Source organism: Sprattus sprattus, assembly GCF_963457725.1.
Source record: "Sprattus sprattus genome assembly, chromosome: 15".
Lineage (NCBI taxonomy): Eukaryota > Metazoa > Chordata > Actinopteri > Clupeiformes > Clupeidae > Sprattus > Sprattus sprattus.
In genome coordinates this window covers 18,602,329-18,628,164 of record NC_137913.1, presented here as the reverse complement: position 1 = coordinate 18,628,164, position 25,836 = coordinate 18,602,329, and the positions used below count along the sequence as shown (strand labels likewise).

The 25,836-nt window shown below is 47.2% G+C and overlaps 1 protein-coding gene across 11 annotated transcripts in view; it reads right to left on the bottom strand.

Moving 5' to 3' along the window:
• The window catches only part of arvcfb (ARVCF delta catenin family member b), a 162,658-nt gene that overhangs the window by 49,137 nt on the left and 87,685 nt on the right, over positions 1–25,836 (bottom strand). For 10 of the 11 annotated variants that reach the window (XM_080852721.1, XM_080852728.1, XM_080852725.1 and 7 more), the window contains 3 exons: positions 16,504–16,662; positions 11,172–11,306; positions 7,898–8,568 (listed from right to left, as the gene is read on the bottom strand). In XM_080852721.1, coding sequence (XP_080708847.1) covers positions 7,898–8,568; positions 11,172–11,306; positions 16,504–16,662 — 965 coding nt within the window. The remainder of the gene's footprint in view (positions 1–7,897; positions 8,569–11,171; positions 11,307–16,503; positions 16,663–25,836) is intronic. The other variant, XM_080852731.1, reaches the window with a different exon arrangement.

The following is a 25,836-nucleotide window of genomic DNA, read 5'->3' as shown; positions in this document are numbered from 1 at the left end:
GCTGTTGAGGAGGCAATGAGAAGGCTGTGGGAAATGGCAGTGGAGCCGGAGGGGACTGGCTCTCGGAGCTGAGGAAATAAGTTAGAGGGAGTCAGACAGAGGTGAGAAGAGTCATGACGAGAGGAAGGAGGCGGAAAATGGAGGGAAGAGGTGAAAGAGAGGTTAAAGGAGAGAGAGAGAGAGAGAGAGCGAGAAAGAGAGAGAGAGAGAAAGAGAAATAGAGACTGGTGAAAAAATGCCCTGTGTTCTTAATAAGCTCTTGGTTAGCGAGCAGGGTGGAAAAACAGCTCCTGTCGGCGAGAGCAACAGCCACCGCTTCCTTATTTATTGTCTCTGTCAGGGAAGAGTGATGCTCTCTCACTCACATACACACACTCTCTCTCTCTGTCTTTTATTAATGACGGAGAAAAGCAAGGTTACAGCTTTACCCTTAGCTCATGCAGAACAAAAAAGAGAAAAAGACAGAGAAAGAGAGTAAGAGAGTCTGCACAGCCTTCAGAGAGAGAGAGAGAGAGAGGGAGAGAGAGAGAGAGAGAGAGAGAGAGAGAGAGAGAGAGAAGCCAAGAGCAACAGTGACTGTACTCCAAAGCACTGAGAGAGGAGGAAAAAAGCAAAAGAGGATTGTTTTCTTCATAAAATAAGAGGTGAAGATAAACGAGAATAGTCTCCAGTAAGAGACTGAAGTTTCATGCAGAAAACGGAGAGCTCATCCCCATGTCCAGCAGCAGGGGCCTGATGTCAACATGACTGAGGGTTATCACTGGTGCCTGCATAGCAGAAAAAGGGCATTATGGATTTTGGAGGGTGCGTTATATAAGCACCCAGAACTGAGTGTGAAGTATGATATTGTGTGTGCACTTTAGAGTGGGTTTATATTCTATGTAAACTTGACTCCTGACCCCACCCACAGGTCTGAAGGTTTGTGTAGGCGGTTTGGACCACACTGACCTGTACTAACCCTTGGCCTCCTCTCAGACATCAACCTCCCACAAACATAAATACACAGACACACAGACAGACATACACACAAACACACACACACACACACACACACACACACACACACACACACACACACACAAACCCACACACACACACACACACCCACCCACACAAACACAAACACACACACAAACACACACAAAAACACACACACACACACACACACACAAACACACATCCACACACACCCACCCACACAAACACAAACACACACACACACACACACACACACACACACACACGTAAGGACATGATTGCGATCACCACCACTGACACACTTCTAAGTTTCTGCCTGGCAGACAGGAGCCCTTTTTACAAGTCACTTGTGGCATGAGCACCATTAGGCTCTGAAACATCAGTGTTGCATCCACACTCTCAGCGAAGCAAAAATAAATAAATAATAAAAACCCTTCACCTTGGCCTGTGCTTTTAAGAGATGCTGTGTGCGATGGGGGTTACAAGGGGCTTTCATCCGGCCCATCTCCCTCCACCCAGCGTCATGCTTCCCCCCCTGGGCTCATTATTCCTGAGCTCCCCCCGTAAGCATCCGAGGCCAGGCTGCTAATACAAACTCTATTAACTCGCTGTTCCACTCAACCCGGCGTCTCGGGTTGCCATCCAGCTGGTAATAAGAGCGGACAGTGAGGGGAAGTGGGAGACGGGGGAATGGAATTAAAGTGGCACTCCATATCTGAACCCACACTACATCCTCCTCTCACTCACTCACTTACTCACTCACTCTCCATCTCTCTCTCTCCCTCTTTCCCTCTCTTCTGCCATATCTCTCTCTTTCTCTCTCCTCCCCCATCTCTCTCTCGGAGCTTGTTTATCTGGTATTATAGAGCCGCCAACTTGAGCGCCTTTTGACGTGCGCTGCATTGAAATAAGCTGCTGTTGTGCTTGAGTGTTTGTGTGTTCTAGGAATCGTGCGCAGCTAACGAGGCGTTTTATGTTAATTACTGCCTATGAAGGTGGGGACAGGAAGGATGTTGGCACATGAGGCTCCAAGCTGCCTGGCCAATCAACGAGAGGGACACAGCGCCACAGTGGTGGAGGTGGCGTGGGGCAGGGGTGGAACATGGTGGGCACCTCAGAGGGGCAAGAGTGCCCAGCTGGCGCACGTCATGTGAAAGATCACTTGATACGAATCGAGCTTAGAAGGTTGGTTCAGCAGGAAACGCAGGACATTTGATACACCACGCCTGGAAACATGGGAACATGGAACAGTGCGGGCGAGAAGGGGCGGAGGAAAAACACACACACACACACACACACACACACACAAAAACAAGCAACAGCCGCAAAACAGGGTTCACAGTCGCAGCTGCAACAACAGGTGAAGCCCCTCTCCGACGCCGACATGAAAGCCATGACAGGAGAGGAGCCAGGCTGGGGTGGGCTTCTTGGGTTCCTGCTTTGGTGTGGTTTGGCTGCGGTGTGGCAGTGGTGGACTGGAGTGAACTCACCTGACTGACTGACTTACTGAGCTCAGAGGCGGGCAGCCCATGTGTTTGGAGTGGCAACAGGATCTGAAGTATACTCAGTGAACCTCAGTGGGTATGCAGTTACTGATTTGCTGCCATGGCTCCCAGTGTATAAGCTCATGTGTGTAATTAGACGGTAATGATTATGTTTGTGTGTGTGTGTGTGTGTGTGTGTGTGTGTGTGTGAGAGAGAATTAAAGAAAGTATATTAAATCAGTATATGTGTGTGTGTGTGTGTGTGTGTGTGTGTGTGTGTGTGTGAGTGAGAGAGAATGAAAGAAAGTATATTAAATCAGTATATGTGTGTGTGTGAGTGTGTGTGTGTGTGTGTATGGGGGCTCGGGGCTGGGATACATTTAGTGGGGTGGTCTGTCTGGGAGACCGACAGCTCTGTTTTACAGGCAGTAATAAAACTGCACCCAAAGCCATCTACTGATTAAGCCCAGTAATTAAGTCACTCAGAGCTGTGAGTCTGCGTGCGTGCGTGCGTGCGTGCGTGTAAGCATGTACTAATGTACCATTTAATGTTCCTGAGCTGCATGATGAATGTGTTTGCAAGAGTAGCATATTTCTTTGAGTATGTGCATGCATTGGCGTGTGTGTGTGTGTGTGTGTGTGTGTGTGTGTGTGTGTGTGTGTGTGTGTGTGACAGACAGGATGAGGGGTTGGATAAGCTCATCAGCGAGGTGGATATTAGGAATGGTGACAGTGCTTTCAGAGACCAATTTGAGTTTGCTGTGGCAAGAACAGAGCAGAGAGATGGGATATCTTCACAATGATATTCCATTAGCCCGGTCCCTTCACAGGCATCATTAATCTCTCTCTCTCTCTCTCTCTCTCTAAAACACACACACACACACACACACACACACACACACACACACACACACACAAACCAACACTAGCACCATCACACACATAAACACATCCAATATTTTACGTGCACACATAGACCCACACATGCACACACAACATTCTCTGTTTTACGCTCAAACAGACACACACCCTGAATTCATAAATTGAAATTATTTATACACAACCGATGCTAGTTGATGCCTTTCAGGCGGCCTGATGGGAATGTCAGGATTTGCATTTAAATTGGAGCCATTGTGTGGGCGCCGACCCGTTATTCACGCAACATTAAAAGCAGCCGCACTCCGGCCAGACATGATGCTCCTTCCATGATTACAGGGGCCTGCCATTCACACCAGGATGAAGTCCTCCCTGTCCTTTATATGTGAGTGTGCGTGTGAGTGTGTGTATGTGTGTGTGTGTGTGTGTGTGTGTGTGTGTGTGTGTGTGTGTGTGTGTGTGTGTGTGTGTGTGGGTGTGTGTGTGTGTGTGTGTGTGTGTGTGTGTGTGTCTGAGGAGAGTGAGATAGAGAGTGAATGTGAATGTGAACACAGTACCATACATGTATAATGTATGTAATGTATAATTATTGTGTAACCATAACTACATTTTCCTATGTTCTTGCATTATCTAGTTTACTGAGTTACTCCTGTGTGTCTTGACTTTCCCTTCAGAATAATAATAAAAGGATTAGGCGCTTTGTGAAATCATTCGAGCTCCACCAACAAAAGCTGCTCGAGCGAAGCTGAGCTTTGAGCTAAAATATTCCGCTTTCTTTGTCTTCTAAAGAAGTGTAATTAATTGGCGGCTCGCAGGTTTTGTTTTTTGGGAGAGGTGCGGGAAAAAGCAGGTTTACAGCGCATCCTCCCTTTATTCTTTTAATGAAAATCCTCCGTTTCAAAGCACTGCTTGTCATGCAAAATCACATTATCTATTCTCTTATCCTCTTCCATATTATTATCTATTAATATATTAATATTATCATTAATATTATTAGTATCATCATTAGAGTGTCACCTCAGTGGAGATTCTTTATTATGCTGTTTCCATTTTGGTGGTAAAGAGTGGGGCAGAGAAGGGCAGAGAAGGGCAGAGAGGGGCAGTCAGACACGGATTGGAGTCTTGGGAAGCCATCTTTGTGTACTCCGTTATCTCCTGGTAATGTGGTATTGAGCATTGCTGTTGCCCTGTCTGGTTTGATACGGTCCCCAGTGTAAGGTGTCATGTGTGATCTTCATTAGGACGGAAAGAGCACATGGAGGGGGGCGGGTCTGCAGCTTGTCGTCTCCCAGGAGGCGATCTCCATGGTGACCCTTCTGCTCCTGCTGCCAGATGACATAGCAGGTGGAATGGAGCAGTGGAAAAGAGTGAGTGTGTGTGTGTGTGTGTGTGTGTGTGTGTGTGTGTGTGTGTGTGTGTGTTTGGGAGAGAATGCGGATACATCTTGTGGTTACTCTTGCCGAGATGACCCTTCAGATACCCCCCCCCCCACACACACACACAAACAAACACACACACACTCACACACAAGCGGACAAACAAACACACACATACATACACTGTGAGAGTTCAAGACTGGCTATTAATCACCCTGACAACTGCCCCACACATGCAGAGAAAAGAGAGAACAAGGCAGAAGAGGGAGCAAGATGTAAGAAGTGAGGGAAGAAGAGGGCAGTGGAGGAAGAGTGACACTGACAGAGAGAGCAGAAGAAAGGCAAGCGAAGACAAACAGAAGAGAGCTGCAGATAGAGAAAGAGACAAAATGGGACTCAGCATGATCAATAGAGATCAAACGGCAAAAGGTGGAGAGGCAGAGACAAAACACAAACACGGGCACACACACACACACACAGACTTTTCCATCGCTCCCTCCACAAAGCACTAAGCTTCAGCAGTGCCCTAAGGCAGCGCTCGTCACACACGTGGGGAGGCCGCACACTGCACCAACATCTTCATTTCCCATTTTCTGCCTAATTGAAGGTTTCCAAACTGTCTAGCACAATACACTGTAATTAAGACACTTCCATTTTGTCTGCATTCATTACAGTGATTTCAGAGTAAGACTGTTATTTGTGGGGGGGGGGATGGTGGTGGTGGTGGGGGGGGGGGGGGGGGGGGGGGGGCGGCGCAGGGGATGGGTGTTGGCTGCTAAAAGAGATGCCATTCAAAATCCAGATATAATATAGTTGGGAGAGAGTGAGAGAGAGCGAGGGAGAAATAGACAGACAGAGAACATAAGGTAGAGAGGGAGAGAGTGGAGTGATGAGAGTGAAGGCTTCAGTCAGAGGAAAGAAGACGGTAGAACATCGCTTTTCCAGAACAATGACTGCCATTCGATCATGATGCTTCATTAAAGGGTGATCTGTCAGTGTCTTGGCGTTCCACAGTATGTTCCCGTTAGGGGGATGGGGCAGCTTGTGTCTTTGTATGAGTCTGTCTGTGTTATCAAACATGTAACAGCTTTGACAGGCAAGTCAGATCGCTCACAGCTGACAGGTATATGAGGTAGAGGACATGTGTGAGAGTGAGTGAATTACTGAGAGTGTGTTTTGTGTGTGTGTGTGTGTGTGTGTGTGTAAGTGTGTGTGTGAAAAAGACTCACATCTGAGACTACAGATGGAAGCACCAAGCACCAACCAGCCACCAACAAAACCCAGTTTTGTATCTGCCTCCCCAATCCTGCATCATCTGTACACCTCACTGAAAGTCTCTCTCAGTCTCTCTCCTTTGCCTTTTCATCTCCTTCCTTTACAAATTGGCTTCAGGCCAGCATCCCGCCTCAGTAGGGGTGAAAAAAAAAAGTGAAAAAAAAAAAAAAACAACTCCATCTGTCACAGATCACTAGTCAAAAAGAAAAGCTCTTGATAAACAGAAAACAACACATCCCACAATGCACCCACTCAACAGTCAAATGTCAGTTTGCTGTGAGGCCTTCTTGGCTAAACCCCTTTTTAATAGAGGCCATACTGGAGGACTAAGGACAAGTTTTAGTGGCAGAGTGGAACAACTGTAGGAAACAAGAATTGTTGTGGAGACTGTTAGGAGGCACAGGCTCACGCACGGAGCACTCTGAAGGCAGTGCTAACCGGCGGTTAGTTGCCAGATGGTGCTAGGGGTTACACTGTTCCCCAGCTGAAGGTGACCTTTGGTGAAAACCCCTCAAAGAGGAAGAAAGAGAGAGAAAGGGGGGGGGGGGGAGTTGTTGCTGAAGCATTGCCTTCACCCTCTTTCAATTTTGTACTGACTCTTTCCCAGTCTTCAGTCACACTCACTCCCATTCATTCACTCTTGTTTTTTCCTCCTCACTCTTTCATTTACTCGATCTGACACTCTCTCCATCAACTCAGTTCTATTCAGATTGCAGATGTGCTGAATCAATTTGAATAAGAAGTGTACTTTTCCGTATTATTAGGGGTCATTCGCTCTATGTGGCCTCTCCCGACAATACGTAATTAGAACATACAGAGTGCATGCTATGGTTCAATGGAGCATTTTTCTCCTTATAGACTTATTCTCATAACACCCACACTCTGTATCATATGCTGCTGCACAACAACACCTCTTGATTATTCTCATGAAAAGATAGAGGCTCTAGGAAAGAGCCATCTGCATGCTTCACTAAACCAATCATCAAAGCTGCCCTTTTTCCAAGTACGTCTTCTCTCAAGGAGAAAATAAAGTGTGCCGAGTTGTGAGCACTTCTAAAGGCCCATTTATGCTCCCTTTACGTATGAAAATAAATAAGTCTATTTCAAACAATAACAGCACTCTATATGTTCTAGCACTACCAGAGCAGGGGTGTCCCTCTCTACCTTGAAGACCCAACCTTTAAGAGAGGACCTCCCTTCCTAACTTGCACTTCTACTAGTACTTAACTTGCACTTACAGTAGTTACATTCCTGCACTTCTTTTCTATTTCTTATGTAAAATAGTATTTATTGTTACACTAGGTCTCTAATGCTCGTAGCTTGACTGTTCTGTCCCTTGTACATCGCTTTGGACAAAAGCATCTGCTAAATGACTAAATGTAAATGTAAATGTCCTTTACGTTGGCATGGATGCTCAGAAATAAATCCACTAGAGAGCAGCTCAGATTTCTGAGGTTTCTGATGACAACAAACATGGTGACGGTGGAGAAGGATCATAATAATGTACCTGTGGAAAAAGACAAAAGCGAGGGCAGCGTTGGAGACGGCGGTGGTCTGATATACATTTAAAAAATGTCTTATTAAATTCCATAACCTATCCTCCGTATTTTAAATGTCTTCATGTCTTGCTTGAACTATTGGTAACGCTATCCCCATCCTTCCGGGTGATACTGCTCCTTTCATCCGTATCCGTTAGCTTTCAGAAAACGTGCCCAAATACGGACAAAATGAACATGGCTCCGCCCGTATCCGTATTTAACATTGAGCATAAATGAGCCTTAAGGTAGCTCTTGCTAATCAGCTACTGAGATTTTGTCTGCAAGTTTATGGGGAACATGGCCAATCTTTATAAAATAGAACAATACATGGAGTCCAAGCCCATACCCAAGCCCCACTGTGTTCACTCACCTGACACGGGGTCCATCTCTGATTGGCTCCCGCATGGTGCGCCCGCGGTCAGCTCCGCCCAGGGTGCGCCGATTGGCAGTGGAGTAGTCGGGCTCCAGCTCGTAGGGCTCCTCGTCATCGGGGCCCAGGCTGCGGCGGTCGTCCTCCAGGCCATAGGGCTCAGGCTGGAAGCGCTCAGGCTGCGAGCGATTCAGGTCCACGCTGCTGCCCATGGGCACCTGCGGCTGCGCCACATGGCCATAGTCGTCTTTGCGGATGGGCAGTGTGTAGCTGTTCTCAGGCCTATAACCGCCTGGCATGTAGGGCGGGTAGCGCGCAGGGGGGCGGTAGTTGAGGCCACGCGACAGACTTCCATAGCTGTCGGCCAGGTCGCTGTAGCCATCGTGCAGGCCGTAGTGGTGGCCACCAACGCTGCCGCCTCCATACTGGCTGTTGGGCGTGTCGGCGTATGAGTCGGCACTGATGTAGGAGCCGTTGTTGTTGTAAGGGCGACCGAGTGTGGAGCTGGCCTGTGGCGTGTTGTAGCGGTCGCCGTTCTTCAGGTAGCGCCTGTCGATGGAGTCCGTGTAGCTGCCCAGCGGCGAGGAGCCCTCAGGCAGCGGGAGGCCATCTGGCCCCAGCGGAACCTGCCGGACCGTCCGCGTGGTCACCGTCTTCACCGTCTTAGTCACCTGCGGGGAGACACGAGCACCATTAGACTCACATGACGACACATGCTTTCAAAAGCAAACAGAGAGCTTGGACTGAATCAGCGGTAATGAGAGATGTTCCGCACAGCTACCATAAACTTCACACACGTCAAACTGAGCCAAACCAATGAGTAGTGGTTAAGCTGCAAGTCAAACAAACACACACACACACACAAGTTACGGTCAACTCTGCCTTTTTCACAAGAGGCAGCTGAATGTAATGAAGACAGCATCACTGCATTGTGAAGGCAAGACATCAGTCACTGTCAATGAAGTGTCATGCATAGCCGGATGTTAAAACAGACACATGAGATGCCTTCACAAAGACCCCTTGTGTTTAAAGGAACAAAGAAAAACACAGCAGCGAACAATGTCGAGAAATAACCATTAGTTTAGCGAGAAGTTATCTCCCTCGAAAGGCTACTGCTTTGTTTCTTTGTTTCGGTAATGATGTTGTAACTGGACACACATAACATTTGCGACTACTCATCACACACACACAAACCTTGGGTGGTGCTCTCTGCTAAAGTGACTGGTAATTGCTTGTCAGCTAGAGCTGCTTGTAGGGGGGAGGTTGACTGACGGTGGAAGAGCCTTGCTGACACCTCCAGAAGCCCACCACCTACGTTGCTACCTGAACACTGAGCAGCTCCCTAACGGGTTGTCTGTGCACCACTCTCTGGCCCTTTATGAACGCTGCTTCAGGCCTGGAAGTCTTTGTGGCCTCTGGTCTAAATTACTTTCCTGCCCTGTCATAACCCACTGCCTCTGATCCGGCAACAACAAAAATGTCTGGCTGTCAAAAGGGAAAGCTTCTCAACTGTGGAAGTTCAAGAGCGCAACAGAAACCAATTTGCTAGCCAGTGAGGCTTTCCCTTTTTTTAAGATCCAGTGGCTGCGATAATTGGCTATTTCATCTGTGGTTGTAAATTCATCTTGAAAATTAATGAGGTTGATGACAATGAATCGCCATTGGAGAGCAAGACCCTGCGTCTGGGGTGAGCCATGTCTGGCCTGACAAGGTGTGTGACCACTCCTCATCGCTAGCTACACCACTTGAAGCTCTATCTCTCTGTGTGTAATGAAAATGGAGGTTGGACGATACGTCAATTCTTCTGCCAATGGCTTTGCTTTCTTATTACATCGATCCTTAACACATCTCATCCATATAATGAAACAACATAAAACATTGTCTGTTTTACTGAGGGGTAAGAATTAATGATAGGCTTTCAACACATCTACAAGACATATCATGGGGTAAGCCAACATGCACATTATAGTACATAAATTAGACAGCATCAGAGGGAAAGAGCAATCCTCTTGTAACAACATTCATCAGACCCAAGCTGGCCTCTCAACTAGCCTTTCATGTGAGGTCGATCTAGACTTAGAATTTTCTCTAATGTCTCTCAAGTTATGGACCATTTCTTCTGTGACTAATTCCTGCTTTATTTTCCTGCACTGAAAAAGCTACACTGCCATCAATGTTTTTTTTAAGCACTGCACTTGTTACGGTCTGACTGTTTGCCTTTGCGTGAAAACTCACACATTTATATATAAATCCCTTTCATGTTCAAAATAAAGAGCTTGTCTGGTGTCTAGATTTTATAATAGTACTAAAGTGAGGCTGGTGCTATTGAGCTGCCTGATTAGGGTGTGGCATTGACATCCATTTGGGCTGAAGTAGACTCTAGAAACAAACTTAACTGCACCAAAAGCATCTAGCTTAGGGCACCAAATGAGTTTTTTTTTTTTAAATATTTATAGAGAGTATAATGAGAAATAAACAGCTATGAGATACTCCATAACAAGTTAATGTTTTATTATGTTGTATATTTTATGTATCTACTCGGCTCTCCACCTCATAGCTTCACTGTATAAAAAGGCAGATAATAATAGTGCCATTGCCATGGCCTCGCTCCCTGTCAATAGGAGGTTCCCTTCAAAGTGGGGTGGAAAAAGAGGCAAGCCATGCCACAGTTTACCACTGCCACGCTCCAGACCAGACCAGACCAGACCAGACCAGACTTCTTGCCGGAGAGCGCTACACGCAACGGCATCCGCCGTCTCTCAAAGACACTTTGATCTGCTAGCCTGGAGAGATCCTCTGCACGCATGAGCGTGGTGGCGGTGGCAGCAATGGTGGTACTTCTAGGCCTTTCAACTTTTTCCTGTGTAGCACAGGGACCCTGGGGACTCACCAGCGAGCCTGCATAAACATCTACAATAAACCTTAAGAACAGCCACTCGACACTGGCACACACTAGGGCTCATGCTGTGAGCGGGTCACAGAGCTCGCAGGCTTGTGGGACAGTGATGGCGTGTGTAGAGTGAAGGAATTTTTAAAAGACGAGGCACAGGCTTGCATTTGCTCTATGTTAGACTGTTATAGAGGAGAAGGAATCGGGCCAGGCGTCACACTCAAGACTTTACAGTGTAGTAAGGGTTTTTCACGATCACTGCAGTATTCGTTTTAATAGGGCACCACACAAGCTGTAAGCTAGGGTAACTGTTAGTAGGAGGGTAAGAATAGGAGGATGGGGGGGTAGGCGGGTTCAAGGCCAAAGCGGAAAGCTTCTCTTTACTGAGTCTGCCTCGGATGTGCTGGGTGTTGGGGAGGGCGTGGGTATAGGTGTGGTCAGTTTGGAGTCAGCGAGGCAGTCGGCCATTGCCACAGGTAGGTAGGTGCGGCGCGTGATCGTTTTGATAACCTTGGTCACCTGTGACACAAGTTTGAGTGCACCAGTGGTTGGGGAGGAGGAAGAGGGAGAGAAAATGGTTACAAGCACACTGAAGACAGTGACACACAATGAGATATACATGTTTTGCTGACCCTGTTACCAAGATGGTACATTGTTACGTGTTGTGTGCTAGCACAGAGTGTGTTCCACCGCACATCATCTCTCAATCTCTCAGCCTAGTTTTTATTCAAAGACTGTTTTGCATGTAATTGGGCCAACAGCTTTTTTTCTCCTCCCCTACTGCCTCTGTAGAAATGATTTGTCGAAGCAAAGCAGCCTCGAGAACAGAACTAAGATTTTTCAAAACTTGACCTCATTTAACAAACCGCTCCATTGTTTCAGTAAACATAGGAAAATGCCAAAGGAATGGAAGAAACGATAACGATACACACACACACACACACACACACACGTCACAAAGCAAGCTGAGATGGCAAGATGGACGCGGCGCCCCCACTTACTCGGCATATGAACAAGGGGACCTGCACCTGACTCCACAACAATTCATTCGGCAGTTTAGCATTTAGATTGCTGCTCAGCAGCGACCATTCCAAATACACCAATCTGCCAGCTCAATTTACTGTTCCCACAGTTCCCTCAGCTGTGACATGTAATGAAAGTGTACCTAAACAGACGCACACAATGGGGTAAAAAACATCCTTGTGTCTTGTTGCCCACTGGTTGGAAACGATGAGCTAGGCCCCTCTTTCCGTTTGGAGTCTTCCCACCATCTTAGCCTTGGTGACGTCCTCTCCGAAACCAAGTCCCCAATAAGGCAAGGTCACCATTACCCATTATGTCAGGAACATTTCTTTAAAAAAGAAGTTCTATCAAAGGGATCTCTCGACACAGGCTGTATGGGCCACTGTTGCCCAGATATCTAATAAAGTTAGCAAGCTAACCAGCTAGATCCACACCATCCTCTCTCATAAAACCACTTTGTACTTCAAGAGGCGCTAGTGAGTCACCGTAGTGAACACAGCAAGGCAAAGCAATGGTGTTATCAAAATCCAATTTCAGAGGCTAAAATAATGACAGTTAAAGTGTTTGCTTGTGGTAATACATACAGGAGGCCATCAACCGAAATACACCTATTATGCAGAAGAGATTACACCTTCTAGCCTCATCTGTGAAACATGTGCTTAATCTGGCCTTCAACCAGTTTCATGATAGTGAGGACCAGCTCCGTCACGTCACCGTGCTCCGTTTAGGATTGAACGGAGAATAATCTCTCTCTGTTCCTCTCCACCCCTCTCGCTGATTGGAAATAACTTCCTCACAACGGATCGACTCCTCTGAGGGGATTCTGAGTGTGTCTTCTAGCAAAGACTCCTTTATTTATTTCATGCTCTTGTGGCATTGTGCTTCCTGCCCAGATCAATCTGTCTTCATATGCAATAAATAAAGAGGCTTAAAAGACCTGAACATACATTCACTGTTTCTGGGTAGTAATGTTTCCTGGGAACAGTAGCAATATGGGGAACATTTTAATGGTGCCTTTAGCAGTAGGAGAGTGTAGCTGACTAGCCTTGCTTAGGTTAGCCTAGCCTAGTGTGGCACAGCTCAACACTATTCGGCTCGACCTGGCTTGATTTTAATTTGAACCCGCCACAGCTCGTCTCTGGACGAGATGATGGGCTGAATCGTGTTGACACAGGCTGGCGCACAGCAGGGGTGGGTATGGGTGGAGGGTGGAGACTCTGTTGTGACACACTGGGACATGTGAAGCTGTGCACACATGGCAGCATGGAGCTGCCCACAGGAGGGGGCTGGATGGGGACAGCCTGAATGGTGAGTGACGGCGAAAACAGTTTCAAACTCACCTTGGCGTTAGCAGGAAAATCCTTTTTCGCCCCACCCCCCAAGACATAATAAAACAAAGGCAACGTGAAATCAAAAGAGGGTCCCTCAACACTGACACTAATATCAGGACAAACTTCATGATATTTTAGGGTGACTAAAGCAACAGCAACCATTATTGAAAATACACAATGACTTTTAAAAACTCTTCCTCTGATACATTCGTTTTCTAACGTTTGAACTCGAGGCATATCAATTCTATGAAATTGTATCATTTTTGGGGGGAAATGTCACCACATACTGGACAGGGTGATAGACGGTTTAATCCAACAAAGACTTTACAATATAATTGGATTTGGAATAGAAATTTGTGACTGCCAACATTTTGAAAACTTTATAAAAGGTAAGGTAAATTAGGTCTTAAATTTCATAGATTCCTTTCATTTCAGCTTCTCCCAGTAAGGCCTCAGGGCTTTCTCCATACATTAGACAAATGTTTCCCATGTATCTGAATATGTCAGCTTTCAAAAAACGGACCTCCAGTTGAAGCGATTTTTGTGAACCTATTCAACCTCAATGACATGTTGACAGTGCAGCTACGGTTGGCCCTGGACATCTCTAGAACAGTTTGGCCTTTCACAATTGCACTCTCATCAGCCGGTGAGCGGTGTGTGTTCCCCTATCACACCGTGCCAACTCACTTTCAGAAAGCCCCTGCGTCAGCACTATGTGCTAGATGACGCTCTCATCACCATTCACACCACAAACTGCTGTCTCCCAACCTGCTAATCCAGCAATCCACAACAAACACAAGCACCTCTCTCTCTCTCTCTCTCTCTCTCTCTCTCTCTCTCTCTCTCTCTCTCTCTCTCTCTCTCTCTCTCTCTCTCTCTCTCTCTCTCTCTCTCTCTCTCTCTCTCGACCTGAGTGGACGTGCGTGTGTGAGCTCCGTGAGTGAGTGTGAGTGAGCAAGTGCTACTTCTAACTTTTCTCCCTTTGTGTGTTGTTTATATGTGTTTAATCATTTTAATTATTTTGGTGGCACTTTAGTTTTACAACTACTGGGGTTTTGGTTTAGCTGGGTGTTTGTAAATATCACGTATTGTTTCCCCGTGGAGTCTGCGACCGGCTTGTTGCTGGGAGTATGGCGGCCGCGGGAAGCATGGATTTTGACAAACTAACGCGCCTTCATGGTATCAAAGTTGAATGCACCGCAAGTGTGGAGAATGTTAGTTTGGAGGTTGGAAATTTAATTGGGCACGGTAACGTGAAGTCGGCTTCACGAATGAATAATGCGGTGGTGTTGTTTCTCAACACAATTGAGAACGCTAATGAGGTAATTGTGAGGGGTATAGTACTCAATGATTCCTACATGCCAGTCCTCCCACTCAGTACCCCCGCCAAGAAAGTTATAATTTCAAATGTACCCCCGTTCATCAAAGATGAGCTAATTGTGAAAGAGTTGCAACGCTATGGCAAGCTGGTTTCATCTGTTCGAAAAATCCCTCTGGGATGTAAATCGCCCCTACTTCGACATCTAGTGTCTTTTAGAAGGCAAGCATACATGGTCCTAAATAGTGGCATGGAGGAGATTGAGCTTGTGTTCAAATTAAGGGTGGACGGGTTCGATTATGTGGTGTATGCAACGTCAGACACTGCGTTAAAATGTTTCAGTTGCGGTGGAATAGGACACATCGGGCGTTTTTGTCCCGGTAAAAAGGGCAACACAAAGGAGGACACTCCAGCCAAAACCAATGTGGCTGAGTCCCCCATAGTTGTTCCAACAGACACTGAGGTAGAACCCTCGGAGGATGGGACCGAGGGAAGCGGACTTGAGGGGGGTCTTCAGTCCGTAGTGGATCTGATTGTGCTTTGCCCCGAAGCCGTGGTCGGTGCTTCGGTGCTGATTGAGCCAGCCGTGGCAGAGGTAGCTGCGGCTGGACCAGGTGAAAATGCTAATGAGAAGGGGCATTCAGTAAAGACACTGACAGTGCCTCAACCGTCAGTGAATGTGGCTCAGGCTGAGGCTATTGACATAGACCCAGTCTTTAAAGTACCGGCGAAGAGAAAGATAGACCCGGTGGAGGTTACCGGGTCTAAAGTGAAAAAAGACACACACACGAGTGGTAATCTGGATAGCGATTGCGAATCCATTGACTCAAACTGGTCCGAGTGTTCGCAGGGAGAGGCACAGCTCTCCAGCGAAGAAACGAAATATACTGCAGAGGCAATTAACAGTTTCCTACGCGACACGAAAGGGTTGCGGAAAGTGGAGGTGGAACTGTATTTTCCTGATTGCTCGCAGTTTGTTAACGATGTTGTCTGTTTCATGAGGGAGGGTGCATTTGAGGATAACGATGTTTTTCGTCTCCGGAAAATATTGAGCAAATTGAGGAAAAAGTTGCGTAATAAAACAACTAAGCATACTTAGTTTATATGTATGTGTAAGGAAGGGTTTTGTATGACTTGTAATATTGTTTGCTCCTGTGTTGGAATAACTGAGCCTGGTTTCAATTGTGTGTTGTATTTTGTTTCTGCAAAACAATGGCAAATATTTCTGTGAAAAAACTGTGGTGCTCATTTGATGATGATTTTCATTTCCGTTTGTTTTGAATAAGGTGTAAAATACTGTTGGCGTTACTGTTTACAAATAAAAGTTTTTTATAAAATCAAAAAAAAAAAAATCTCTCTCTCTCTCTCTCTCTCTCTCATCTCTCTCTCTCTCTCTCTCTCTCTCTCTCTCCTCTCTCTCATCTCTCTCTCTCTCTCTCTCTCTCCTCTCTCTCTCTCTCTCTCTCTCTCTCTCTCTCTCTCTCTCTCTCTCTCTCTCTCTCATCTCTCTCTCTCTCTCTCTCTCTCTCTCTCTCTCTCTCTCTCTCTCTCTCTCCTGCGTGCATGCCAAAAACTTTCCCTCGGTTAAGAGACCAGAGATTCACCAAGTACAGCTAATAAAGATTTTAATATTTCATCTCATTAATGCCTCCTGCTGTCTGATAAATATGCATAATACATCAACTTGCTACGCTGGGATCCCTCCCGATGACATTAAAAAATCAGATTAACATTGATGAAAAATTATTTTCAATGGCATCATTAACACTTCAGCATTCTTTCCCAATATCCATGTTCATGAGGGCATCAGGTGGATTCATCTTTGATCAACACCGAGCTTAATCTTCGCATATCATTACTATTTGGCTATCTGATATGGTCCCTGATTAAATATTGCAATAACAACCCCTGGTGAGTGTCTGAGCAGTAGGGGTGCAGGCCTGTGATAAATTACAGAGACGTCTCCTCTCCGTAAGTGGTGAAACATCCTTCATTAACGAAATACCATTATGGGCTGAAGCGGGGAGGGATGATTGGTCTTTACCTTGGTCTCTGTGCGGCGTGTGGTTCCATCCTCGGAGGTGACCACAGACACGTGGGAGGTGGGCGTGCCCGGGTCCTCCTCCACGGTGACGATCTCCTCCACCATCTCCTGTGGCTCCTGCATCATGGCCAGAGACGTCTGGTTACTGGGACTTTGCTCCTGCAAGGAGAGAGAAAAACAAAAAACAGGTTAGAGGTTTGATAAACACACGTGATCAGGAGTGGCGCTGCAGGATATGAACCGACTGTGAAGTTGACTGGAGCGGAGGCAGGGGTGAACGAGCAGACGTGGTGAGGAAGGCAAACAAGCCCAAAACACCTTCATGTTTTATTCAGCCAGTGATTGATGCCGCCACCGCCCCAACTGATCAGAGGGAGAGCCGGATGTCCATCATCAACAGACAACATCCGGCTAAAATGCCGCCAGCCTGATGAAAAAACGCTGTGCTCCTTCCCCCCTCCTTAATTGGAGGGAAGAGGAAGTGCGAGCATTCAGGGATTTGATTAATAAACAACAACAGCAACAAAGCAAATTAGACAGGACAGAAACACAAACAGTACAAAGCTGTGCCGAGCCATTGCGTGCCAGGCAGTTAGCGCTGACTGGCAGGCTATGGCACGATTGGCGAATGGGTGATGCCAGGAAGGGTTTGTGTTTGTGGTTTTTTCTCCCCTCTCTATTTCCACCCGCCTTTGAGTGCACTAACAAGCTGGCTCCTCCTCATCGATTAGGCAGCTGGGGGCTTCAAAGTTTCTGTGAGGTCTGATTGATCTGTTGAGTGATCTTGCTGATCACTCACTTCGCAACTGCTTTCATGTTTTTCGTCATCTTCTCTCAAGGCTTCTGGGCCAGTCGTGGACCACATACGAATGTTCCGCGGATGGCCAAAGTCAAAGAAACTTTTTGGTTATTCTACTTGGGCCAAATCTTGCTAAATTATAGTTTTAATTGGATGTGTTAAGTCATTTTCTGCTGTGCCATGTGCCAGCTTCCTATTACTGAAACTAATGAACCAATGAAAAACACTACAGGTGAAGTGCCTTCACCACAATTGGCTGCGCTGACATTTTGAAGAATGAGGAAAAAAAGTAACAATCTTACGATGTCACCTTTGGTTAATTACAGAAAATCTATCCAGAAGGACCCAAGAACTTGTTTTAAAAAAGGGTACTTTTTACCCCATTCCAATCATTTCTTTCAGTGGACTGAAGAGCCTTTTCATTAGGGAAAGTTCATTCTGTTCAGCACACAGGGACACCCTACTGTGATGCCTGGAAACATCTTAAATTCCTCCCATTTATCAGCTCCTCTGCTAATGACGACAGTCGAAAAGTCACAGTTTACAGAGCGCAATTTCCCAAAAGTTAAGCAGGCCCACTGACACTACTAAGTCCCCTGCACTCTCTGGAAAAAAAGGTGCTGTCTGTGAACTTGGGTTTGTTTTAAAGGTCTTTCCATTTAAAAAGTTAGAATTAGTTACCGTCGAACCCTATCTGCCACTGTTCACCAAGTACCAAACTAGTACCAAATAACATGTTTATAGATTCTTAAGAGGAACCATAATAATGCAAGCAAAGGCTGCTCCATTTGAATGGCTAGACACATCTGACCCCAGGAACTGGTGAATACACTACAGTAACCCCCTCGTTCACAATAAGACTTTAAAATGACAGTAGTCTCCGAAGGGCTACCGCCCACCAAAAGTGCGGGTTCGGGTGTCTTAGCTGAAGAGAGGGCCTGAATACATGATTATGAAATGCACGTCTTGTCTGATTTGTTTTGGGCCTCCAGGAGCACTGCAGGAGCAGAGGAGGATTCACTCTTCATGCAAAAGAGAGGCGGGAGTTGGGAAGAGGGACGCTTTCATGCCAGGACCCACTGAATTCTTACTCCACTGTTTTTAGTGGGTGACACATAATGTAAGGTGTCCAACTGGAAAATCGTTCATTATCTGAGCACATATTTTCCAGCTCGGCAGTTCCAATTTGGAGTCAATTACTCAACTGTCGGAATGCAAATCTAATCAACCCAATCCCCAATGTTGCAATCACTGATATTGCAACCCATGTAACCACACAACATAAAAAACACTCCTCTCTCATGCCTCAACTTCATGACATTCCTTCACTTCAAATTCATGTTTTGTGGGAAGGGCCTGTATGTGTTGCCAGCATTTGGTTTAATGCTACATAGGAGTGATACAAGCCAGTGGATTTCTGAAAGGATACATCACAAGTGGCCTAACTGAACTGCTGGGTGATCACACCACAAACAGAGAGGTCAGAAAAGTCACTGGAAGGTAGACTTATTCATGCGCATATTTTGCCATGGTCCAGGGATGCAGGGGGAATAAAATTGCCAGCAAAAAAAAAAGTCAGATAAACCTTCCTAAAAGCCCTCACTCCAGCTGACAGCACAGGTGTTTAAGCTCATTAATTCACAGGTTTCCTGTTTTGTTGTACTCCATTTGCAGTACTGCTACGTTCCACTGTTCCTTCCCCACCCCCTACTCTCCTCTGTTTGTCAGTGTGGGGCCTCAGCCTTGGCTGACAAGATTCATAAGTGCCTGCCAGACGTCTCGCTGCTCCATTAAGATGGCACTGTGAAATCTGAGTGTTCGGTCCCAAGAATGTGCTTGTGAGAGCAGTAACCTAGGCAACTCAGGGAGAAATGCCACCAGTTAACAGCCTCTCTCCATAGCGCATGTGAACTTCCTCTAACTTCGGGGGGGAGAACCAACTACCACTTCACACGTTTGGGTGTTATGTTTGGCATTATTTATAACAGTGAATAAGTGAATAAACAAATTATAAATATATAAAAATGGCCAGTATTCTATTTTTCCATGAACCCCATTCCAAAATCCTATCAGGGCCTGTTTTGAAGAAGGCAACTTTATGATTTGATGAGTGCAGATGCACTGAGCTCAATTCTCATTTTTTTTCCGGCAGCAGGCTACAGCTTTTGCAAGGAGGAAATGAGGTGAGCTGAGGAAGAAATGGAGGCTAATATGTAGATAAGGCCTCTCCTCTCTCCGCTCTCTCAGTGCGGTTCAAACGGGCCCCCTCGGCCCACACGGGGCCCGCTCAATGCGGGGAGGAAAGCTGCCGGCGGACCGGGGAACTGAGGAGCGAGTGGCTCCTGCTACTGCGTTCAGCTTCTAAAGCCTGTTTGATGTCCTGAAAACTGGAGCAGAACCACACACACACAACCACACACACACACACACACACACACACACACACACACACACACACACACACACACACACACACACACACACACACACAAACACACACAGAGCAGCAAGCCACCCACGGCAAACAAACACCACCGACTGCACACAGAGAGCTTCCCCTTCGCCTACAGGCAATAAGACAATGGCATCGCCATCACAGCCACAGTGGGATGAACAACACCGCGTCAACACAAAGCCCTCCAACGCCACCCACCAGCACTGGCATCCATCCATACACTAACCACTGCTAACAGTGTTGACAACACAGGCTTCAGTCAGCAACTACAAATATGTCAACGTGACACGTTTACCCAAACGAAGAATGGCATGTAGGGTAAAGAGAGAAACAATGTAGGGAATACACACAAATATTTACAGGAAAACAGGGAAGGATATTAAGCGGAATAAATAACAGTTTGACAAATGCTGGCATTAGTGTCCGCGCTAGCGAGACGGATCTATGAGTTATTGCTTTTTTTGGCTCCGTAGATCTCGTAAATACCTCGCCTCACCACTGTCTCTGAATTACTGCGAGGGAAACCGTGGGCCATAGCAGCTGTCGGGGGGAGCTATTCAAACCTTCTGCCAGGAGAAACAGGTCTGGAAAGAGGAAATCTGTGGAGGATTTGACACTGTTCCCAGTTTATGCCAATCGCGATCTCCTCTCCATCACCTGTGTTTCCAGCTCATCTCTCTCTCTCTCTCTCTCTCTCTCTACCTCCCTTTCTCTCTCTCTAAGACAGGCGCTGTGTTCTGCTCAGGCTCTAACAGGATTTGAGCCAGGAGCTCAGCCAGCAATCATTACAGGGCTCTTGCACAATTAATCTCCTCCACAAAGACCGTTTGGGTAACCTTGGGTCGCCCAATTTCCCATCATGCCTTCTGTTCCACCGGCTGCCCTCGTGGCATCCATCAATTTGCAGTGAGTCATGCTGACGGAGGATGTGAAAGCAAACTGAGGTGAGCATGTATCAAGTCGCCCTCGTTTCAGTAAACAATCAAATACATAAATAAACAAACAAATATTCAGAGAGAGGAGGGACTGTAGAGCAAGCGGAATCTAATTGCAGAGGAGGGTGGGAGCTATGCTGAGGGAGGAAGTCAACAGGAGGAAGTGAAATCAGAGCTTGCAAAATGTGCCGGCAGTGGCCCAATACGGCACGTTTCTCCCCAGTGTGGAGAGGACCGGCCAGAGCCCCGGGCTTCCCAGACTTCCCACCAGGCGCCAAGTCCTCCTCCGAGCCAAGAGGGGGGCTCAATTTCAGCTGGCCCCTGGCTGCCGCCCACTTTGTCCAAATGGACAGGGATGAAGACAAGAGGGGGGGGCCGTAGTGGGCTGGTGTGTGTGAGGGGGGGGGGGGGGGGGTGATGAGGGAGGGGGCAGTTATCTGGCAGGGCACCATGTGACAGCGATAGCACCAGGGCCCTAGAAGCCAGGCCCAAAGCCCCAAGTGCCCAAGCAGGGCCAATGGGCAAAGAAAGCAGAGAGGGAGAAGGAGCGAGATTGAAGCAAAGTTAAAAAAAAGAAAAAAAAACCTTGGTGGACAAAGCAACAAAGCATTATGGGGTGTCTAATCTCCCCAGGCCTGCTGTGTGATCCCGAGCCAAATCTGAACTCTCTCATCTTGTTCATGCATGGCAAGCTCATTTCACCAGTGCCCATCTCTGCTACTGCAGCCGCCACCTCTCTCTCTCTCTCTCTCTCTCCTCTCTCTCTTTTTCTTTCTTTCTCCCTCTCTCCCTCCCTCTCTCTCTCTCTCTCTCTCTCTCTCTCTCTCTCTCTCTCTCTCTCTCTCTCTCTCTCAGCGGTCTCTAAGAAGCCTCTCCCCGATGCCATCCCTGACCAGCCCTTTTGTTCCTTTGTTTTTTAGAGGCCCACATTCTGGCCAGCAGAGAGAGAGAGAGAGAGAAAGACAGAAAGAGGAGGCGAACCATTCGTTGACTGAAGACAAGGCCAACCCTGGAGTTGGGAAGGCAACGAGAACAAACAAGGAGATTAGCATCTAATGTCATGTTTAACGGCAAGGTGGTTGCTCAACAAATCTGTAAGAAAAGAAAAAAAAACACTGCCTTAAAAAGCTGCTTACTCTTTGATTTTTGTGACCACAACATGGTATGCTTCACGCTGTGCCGCAGTCTTTAAACAACACCATCAGAACCAGTTTAGTCACGGTCATGGCAACTTCCACACCCCAAGCACCCCCCACCCCCAAGTCTGCGAAGCTGAAAAATATTTTTGAAACAGTCGTTTCCAAACATATGGAATGAATTATAGAGTGCATCACGGCATTCACGCACTCCCAAACCCCCACCCACCCACCCTCTCGCATTCCCTGATGCTAGGCAGCCAGGGAGACGGGGACATGCCTCCAAAAAAACCACTGCACTCACTCGCTAGCTTTCTAACTCCGTCTCTGCAATGATATGCATGGAGAGCCGTCACTCTGGTATGCAGTGGCAGGGTTCAGGCGGCCCGGAACCAACATGGCGGGGAAAAGCACTACCGTCTCAGGCCAAGGGCCCTCCAGTAAAACCGCAGAGGAGCCAGAGAGACACAAACCGCAGCAGAAGAATCTGCTTGCATCATATTAATTTCCACCAAAACAATAGATGAGGGGACTGGGAGGCTGGGGGTTGAGGCAAGGGCTCCTAGCAGGGTTATTTGTTTGCTTTAAGGGTGCGGGGGAAAAGAAGGGAAAAAGGAATTTGCCACTGGAGAGAGATTAGTGGCAGCAGTGAGTGAAGGAAGGAACTGTATGTGTGTGTGTGGGTGTGTGTGTGTGTGTGTATATGAGGGAGAGCGAGTCTGTTGTGTGTGATGAGTATATTTAGTGTTGTGTGTATGTATGTATATATATATATATATATATATATATATATATATATATATATATATATTCATGAGTGTGTACTGTATGTGTGTTTGTAAGGTCATATGTGGAATAAAGGTAAGGCTTAGTTGTCTGTGTAACTTTGGGCCACTGTAAGAGTTTGTGTGTGCAAGTTTGTGTGTGTAACTCTGGCCCTTGAGCAGGTAGGTGTGTATATGTGGCCGTTGACCAGGGTTGTGTGTGTGTGTGTATGTGTGTGGGTGTCTGGTCTGTTGTGAGGGGTGTGTGTGATTCTGAGCCATTTTGAAGGCTATGTGTGTGTGTGTATGTGTGTATGTGTGCAGTGTGTCAGTGGGGCTATCACAGGGGAGTGTGAGTGAGTGGGTGGAGTGAAGTCTCTGCCAGGGACTCAGTTCATGTGAGGTCTGAGTGAACAACCTGCAGGAGAGCTGCAGAGCTGTGTGTGTGTGTTTGTGTGTGTGTGTGTGTGTGTCTCTCTCTCTTTCTCTCATACTGACTATATGGCGATAATGTAGTGGAAATATGTTGTAATATTAAAGCAACAATAAGGAGTTTTGGTTGAAAACTAGCAATGTAACTATGTAATATAAATGTTGTACTGTATTACATTACATTATATACATTTCCGCTGGGTGGTCGGATCTTGACCATAGAACTGCAAACAGAAATGCAGTGCATAGCCTAGGCTGCTTACTTGGAGTGACAGGTGTCCTTCACATGACTATTTAAAGTTGGACCTTCATCTCACTACTTTGGATAGACAGAGAGTAAAACGTGGTTCCAGATGTTTGTGTGTGTGTGTGTGTGCTGGGTTTGTGTGTATGGTGTGTGTGCTGTGAGTATATATATGTCCGCTGACACCACCTCAGTGTCCATCTATCCCCCTCCACCCCACTCTCAGCTGCTGAGGGGATCTCTCATATATCCCACAATCCTCGGGAAACTTCTTAAGACCCGCTGCGCGAGGATGCAGAAACCCAACACCAGCTAGCAGATACAAATGGAGGGGGATAGCAGGCAGCCCAAACCTCCTGAGGGCATCCACATATGCATTAAAAGTCCCCTGAGAAGTGGTCTCACTTACACGGAGGCCAAAATGTCAGCGAAACCATAACCATGCCATCGCAGTCACGGGGTGTATGTATATATGTGTGTGTTCGAGTGCGTGTGTGTGCGTGCTGCTTCTCAAATACACACCCCGTTAAAGCGGATTAAATGGCGAGGTGAGTTTACGAGCGCACGTTAGTGACTGAATGAAGCAGTGCTGGCCACACAGGACACCGCTTGCCAGAGACGCGGCCAAAGAGCAGAAGTCATGGAAACGTCCGTGGATTTATTACAAGCTGTAAAGTGGACAGAAAGATAAAAGGAAGAGAAAGACACAGGGATAAAAAGTGTGTGTATCTGTGTGTGTGTCGTCGAGGAAGGAGGGGGTGGAGTGATATAAATGACAACCTCATAACATGAGCCTACTGTGCTGTATAAATCTATATGAACTTGTGTGCCTTAGCCCAGCTGCCAAATTTACGAGAGGAGAGCACCACTAGCCTGGCCAATACCTGCTCTCTAAAGCACCCCCCTTAAAATATGTAAGTAAGTAAATGCCTCTATGAATAACACTATGTGCCATGCATGAGGCTTTCACAATGCCAGACAGTGTGACTGATTCCTGTGTAGGACACGCAAGGGGAGTGTTTTAAGAGCACAAGCTACAGAGTCCTCGGCTTCATAAAGCAGCCTATAAAGGCTGCATGCCGTCCCAGTGTTCAGCGATGTTCTCCCCCCCCCTCGAGTTTACCCAGTGTGGCCCCGCGCTCTCTGCCATGCACCACGTGTGTACGTGGGCTCTGGGATGGATGCGGAGAAGCTGAGCGCTTCCATCTGTGCGTCCCAGACTTTCACACGGCAGCAGAGGGGAAAAAAAGAAGGCAAGAAAGAAAACCAAAACAGAACGCAGTTTCCCTCCCAAATGAAGTCCAGACACAGTGATCCAGCTCAAATCCCGACAATCCGCGCAGATGGTGTAGGAAGGGGAGCGCTCTGTCGGGGAGCTTACGACACTCATGCGAAGCCCAGTCTGCCTTTCGGTCTGCGCGGCTTGCACTTGGAGCCTTCTGGAAATATGCTTTTTGAGGCTGCATCAGGTGGTACCTCAATCTGTGTTATTCCACACGGATCGTTCTCACGGCTGTCCCTAACCCCCCCCCCGGTCCTGTGTGGGGATCTGCCCAGCTACCTGCTCCATTACAGATGAGCGGAGCGGTGGTCCTCTACCACATACCGAATGCTGCTGGCAAAGCCATCAGCCTTTAGCAGGAGCGGCAGGGCAGTGTGACACTGACGAAAGGCAGATTGGATTTTGATTTAGGGGATATTGCTTCTTAATTGGCTGTTTAGATTTTTAATCATAGATAAATGGTACCAAAGAAAGGAGGGCTGCTTGGCAAGGAAACCAGTGGGGCGCGCACACACACACAGACCCACACACAATGCTGCTGCACTCACGCACAGTAACACGGAGGGGATACACATTACGTAAGATCACAGGGAATGTGCTAGTGAATGTGTGTATGTGTGTGTGTGTGTGTGTGTGTGTGCCTGCCTGCATGAATATGCATGCAAAAAGTATGCGTGTAGGAATACCAGCACATATCCCGCAAGGCTACATTCCCATTTGAAGTCCGACACCAACTGTTTACGGAGCGACAATCTCTACAGCAGAGCGCGAGGCACGGCTTCAAACATAAACGGGGAATGCATCGCAGGCCCTGGCTTCATACAAGTTGCATCATGCGCAGCACAAACATTGGCTATATGAATTAGAGATAGAAGAGCAGCGCCAACAGGGCAAACTGCTACAGCAGACAATGGCGCGGCAGAAGGCTTCAGTGAACACAAAAGCCTCGGCACTCCACAAGGCCTTCCTCCCCCTGGTAGAGGAGTGATGGGCATGGGTGAGGGGGTGCGGGCATGGGAGCCATGCCGTGCCTTTGGATGCGAAAAGTCTAATAGAGTCGTTGCAGAGCTCCGGAGGAATCCCGCAGGCCCCCTGGCTGAATGAAACCGAATGCTTTTCCACCACTGAGCTCGCTTAGGCGCTTCTCAAACTATATTTCAGAGTCATGCACTATTCATGCCTCTGCCTCTGTTGTGCCTGTATGCAGGTGGCTGAGTCTAGGCTGTGTGTGTGTGTGTGTGTGTGTGTGTGTGTGTGTGTGTGTGTGTGTGTGTGTGTGTGTGTGT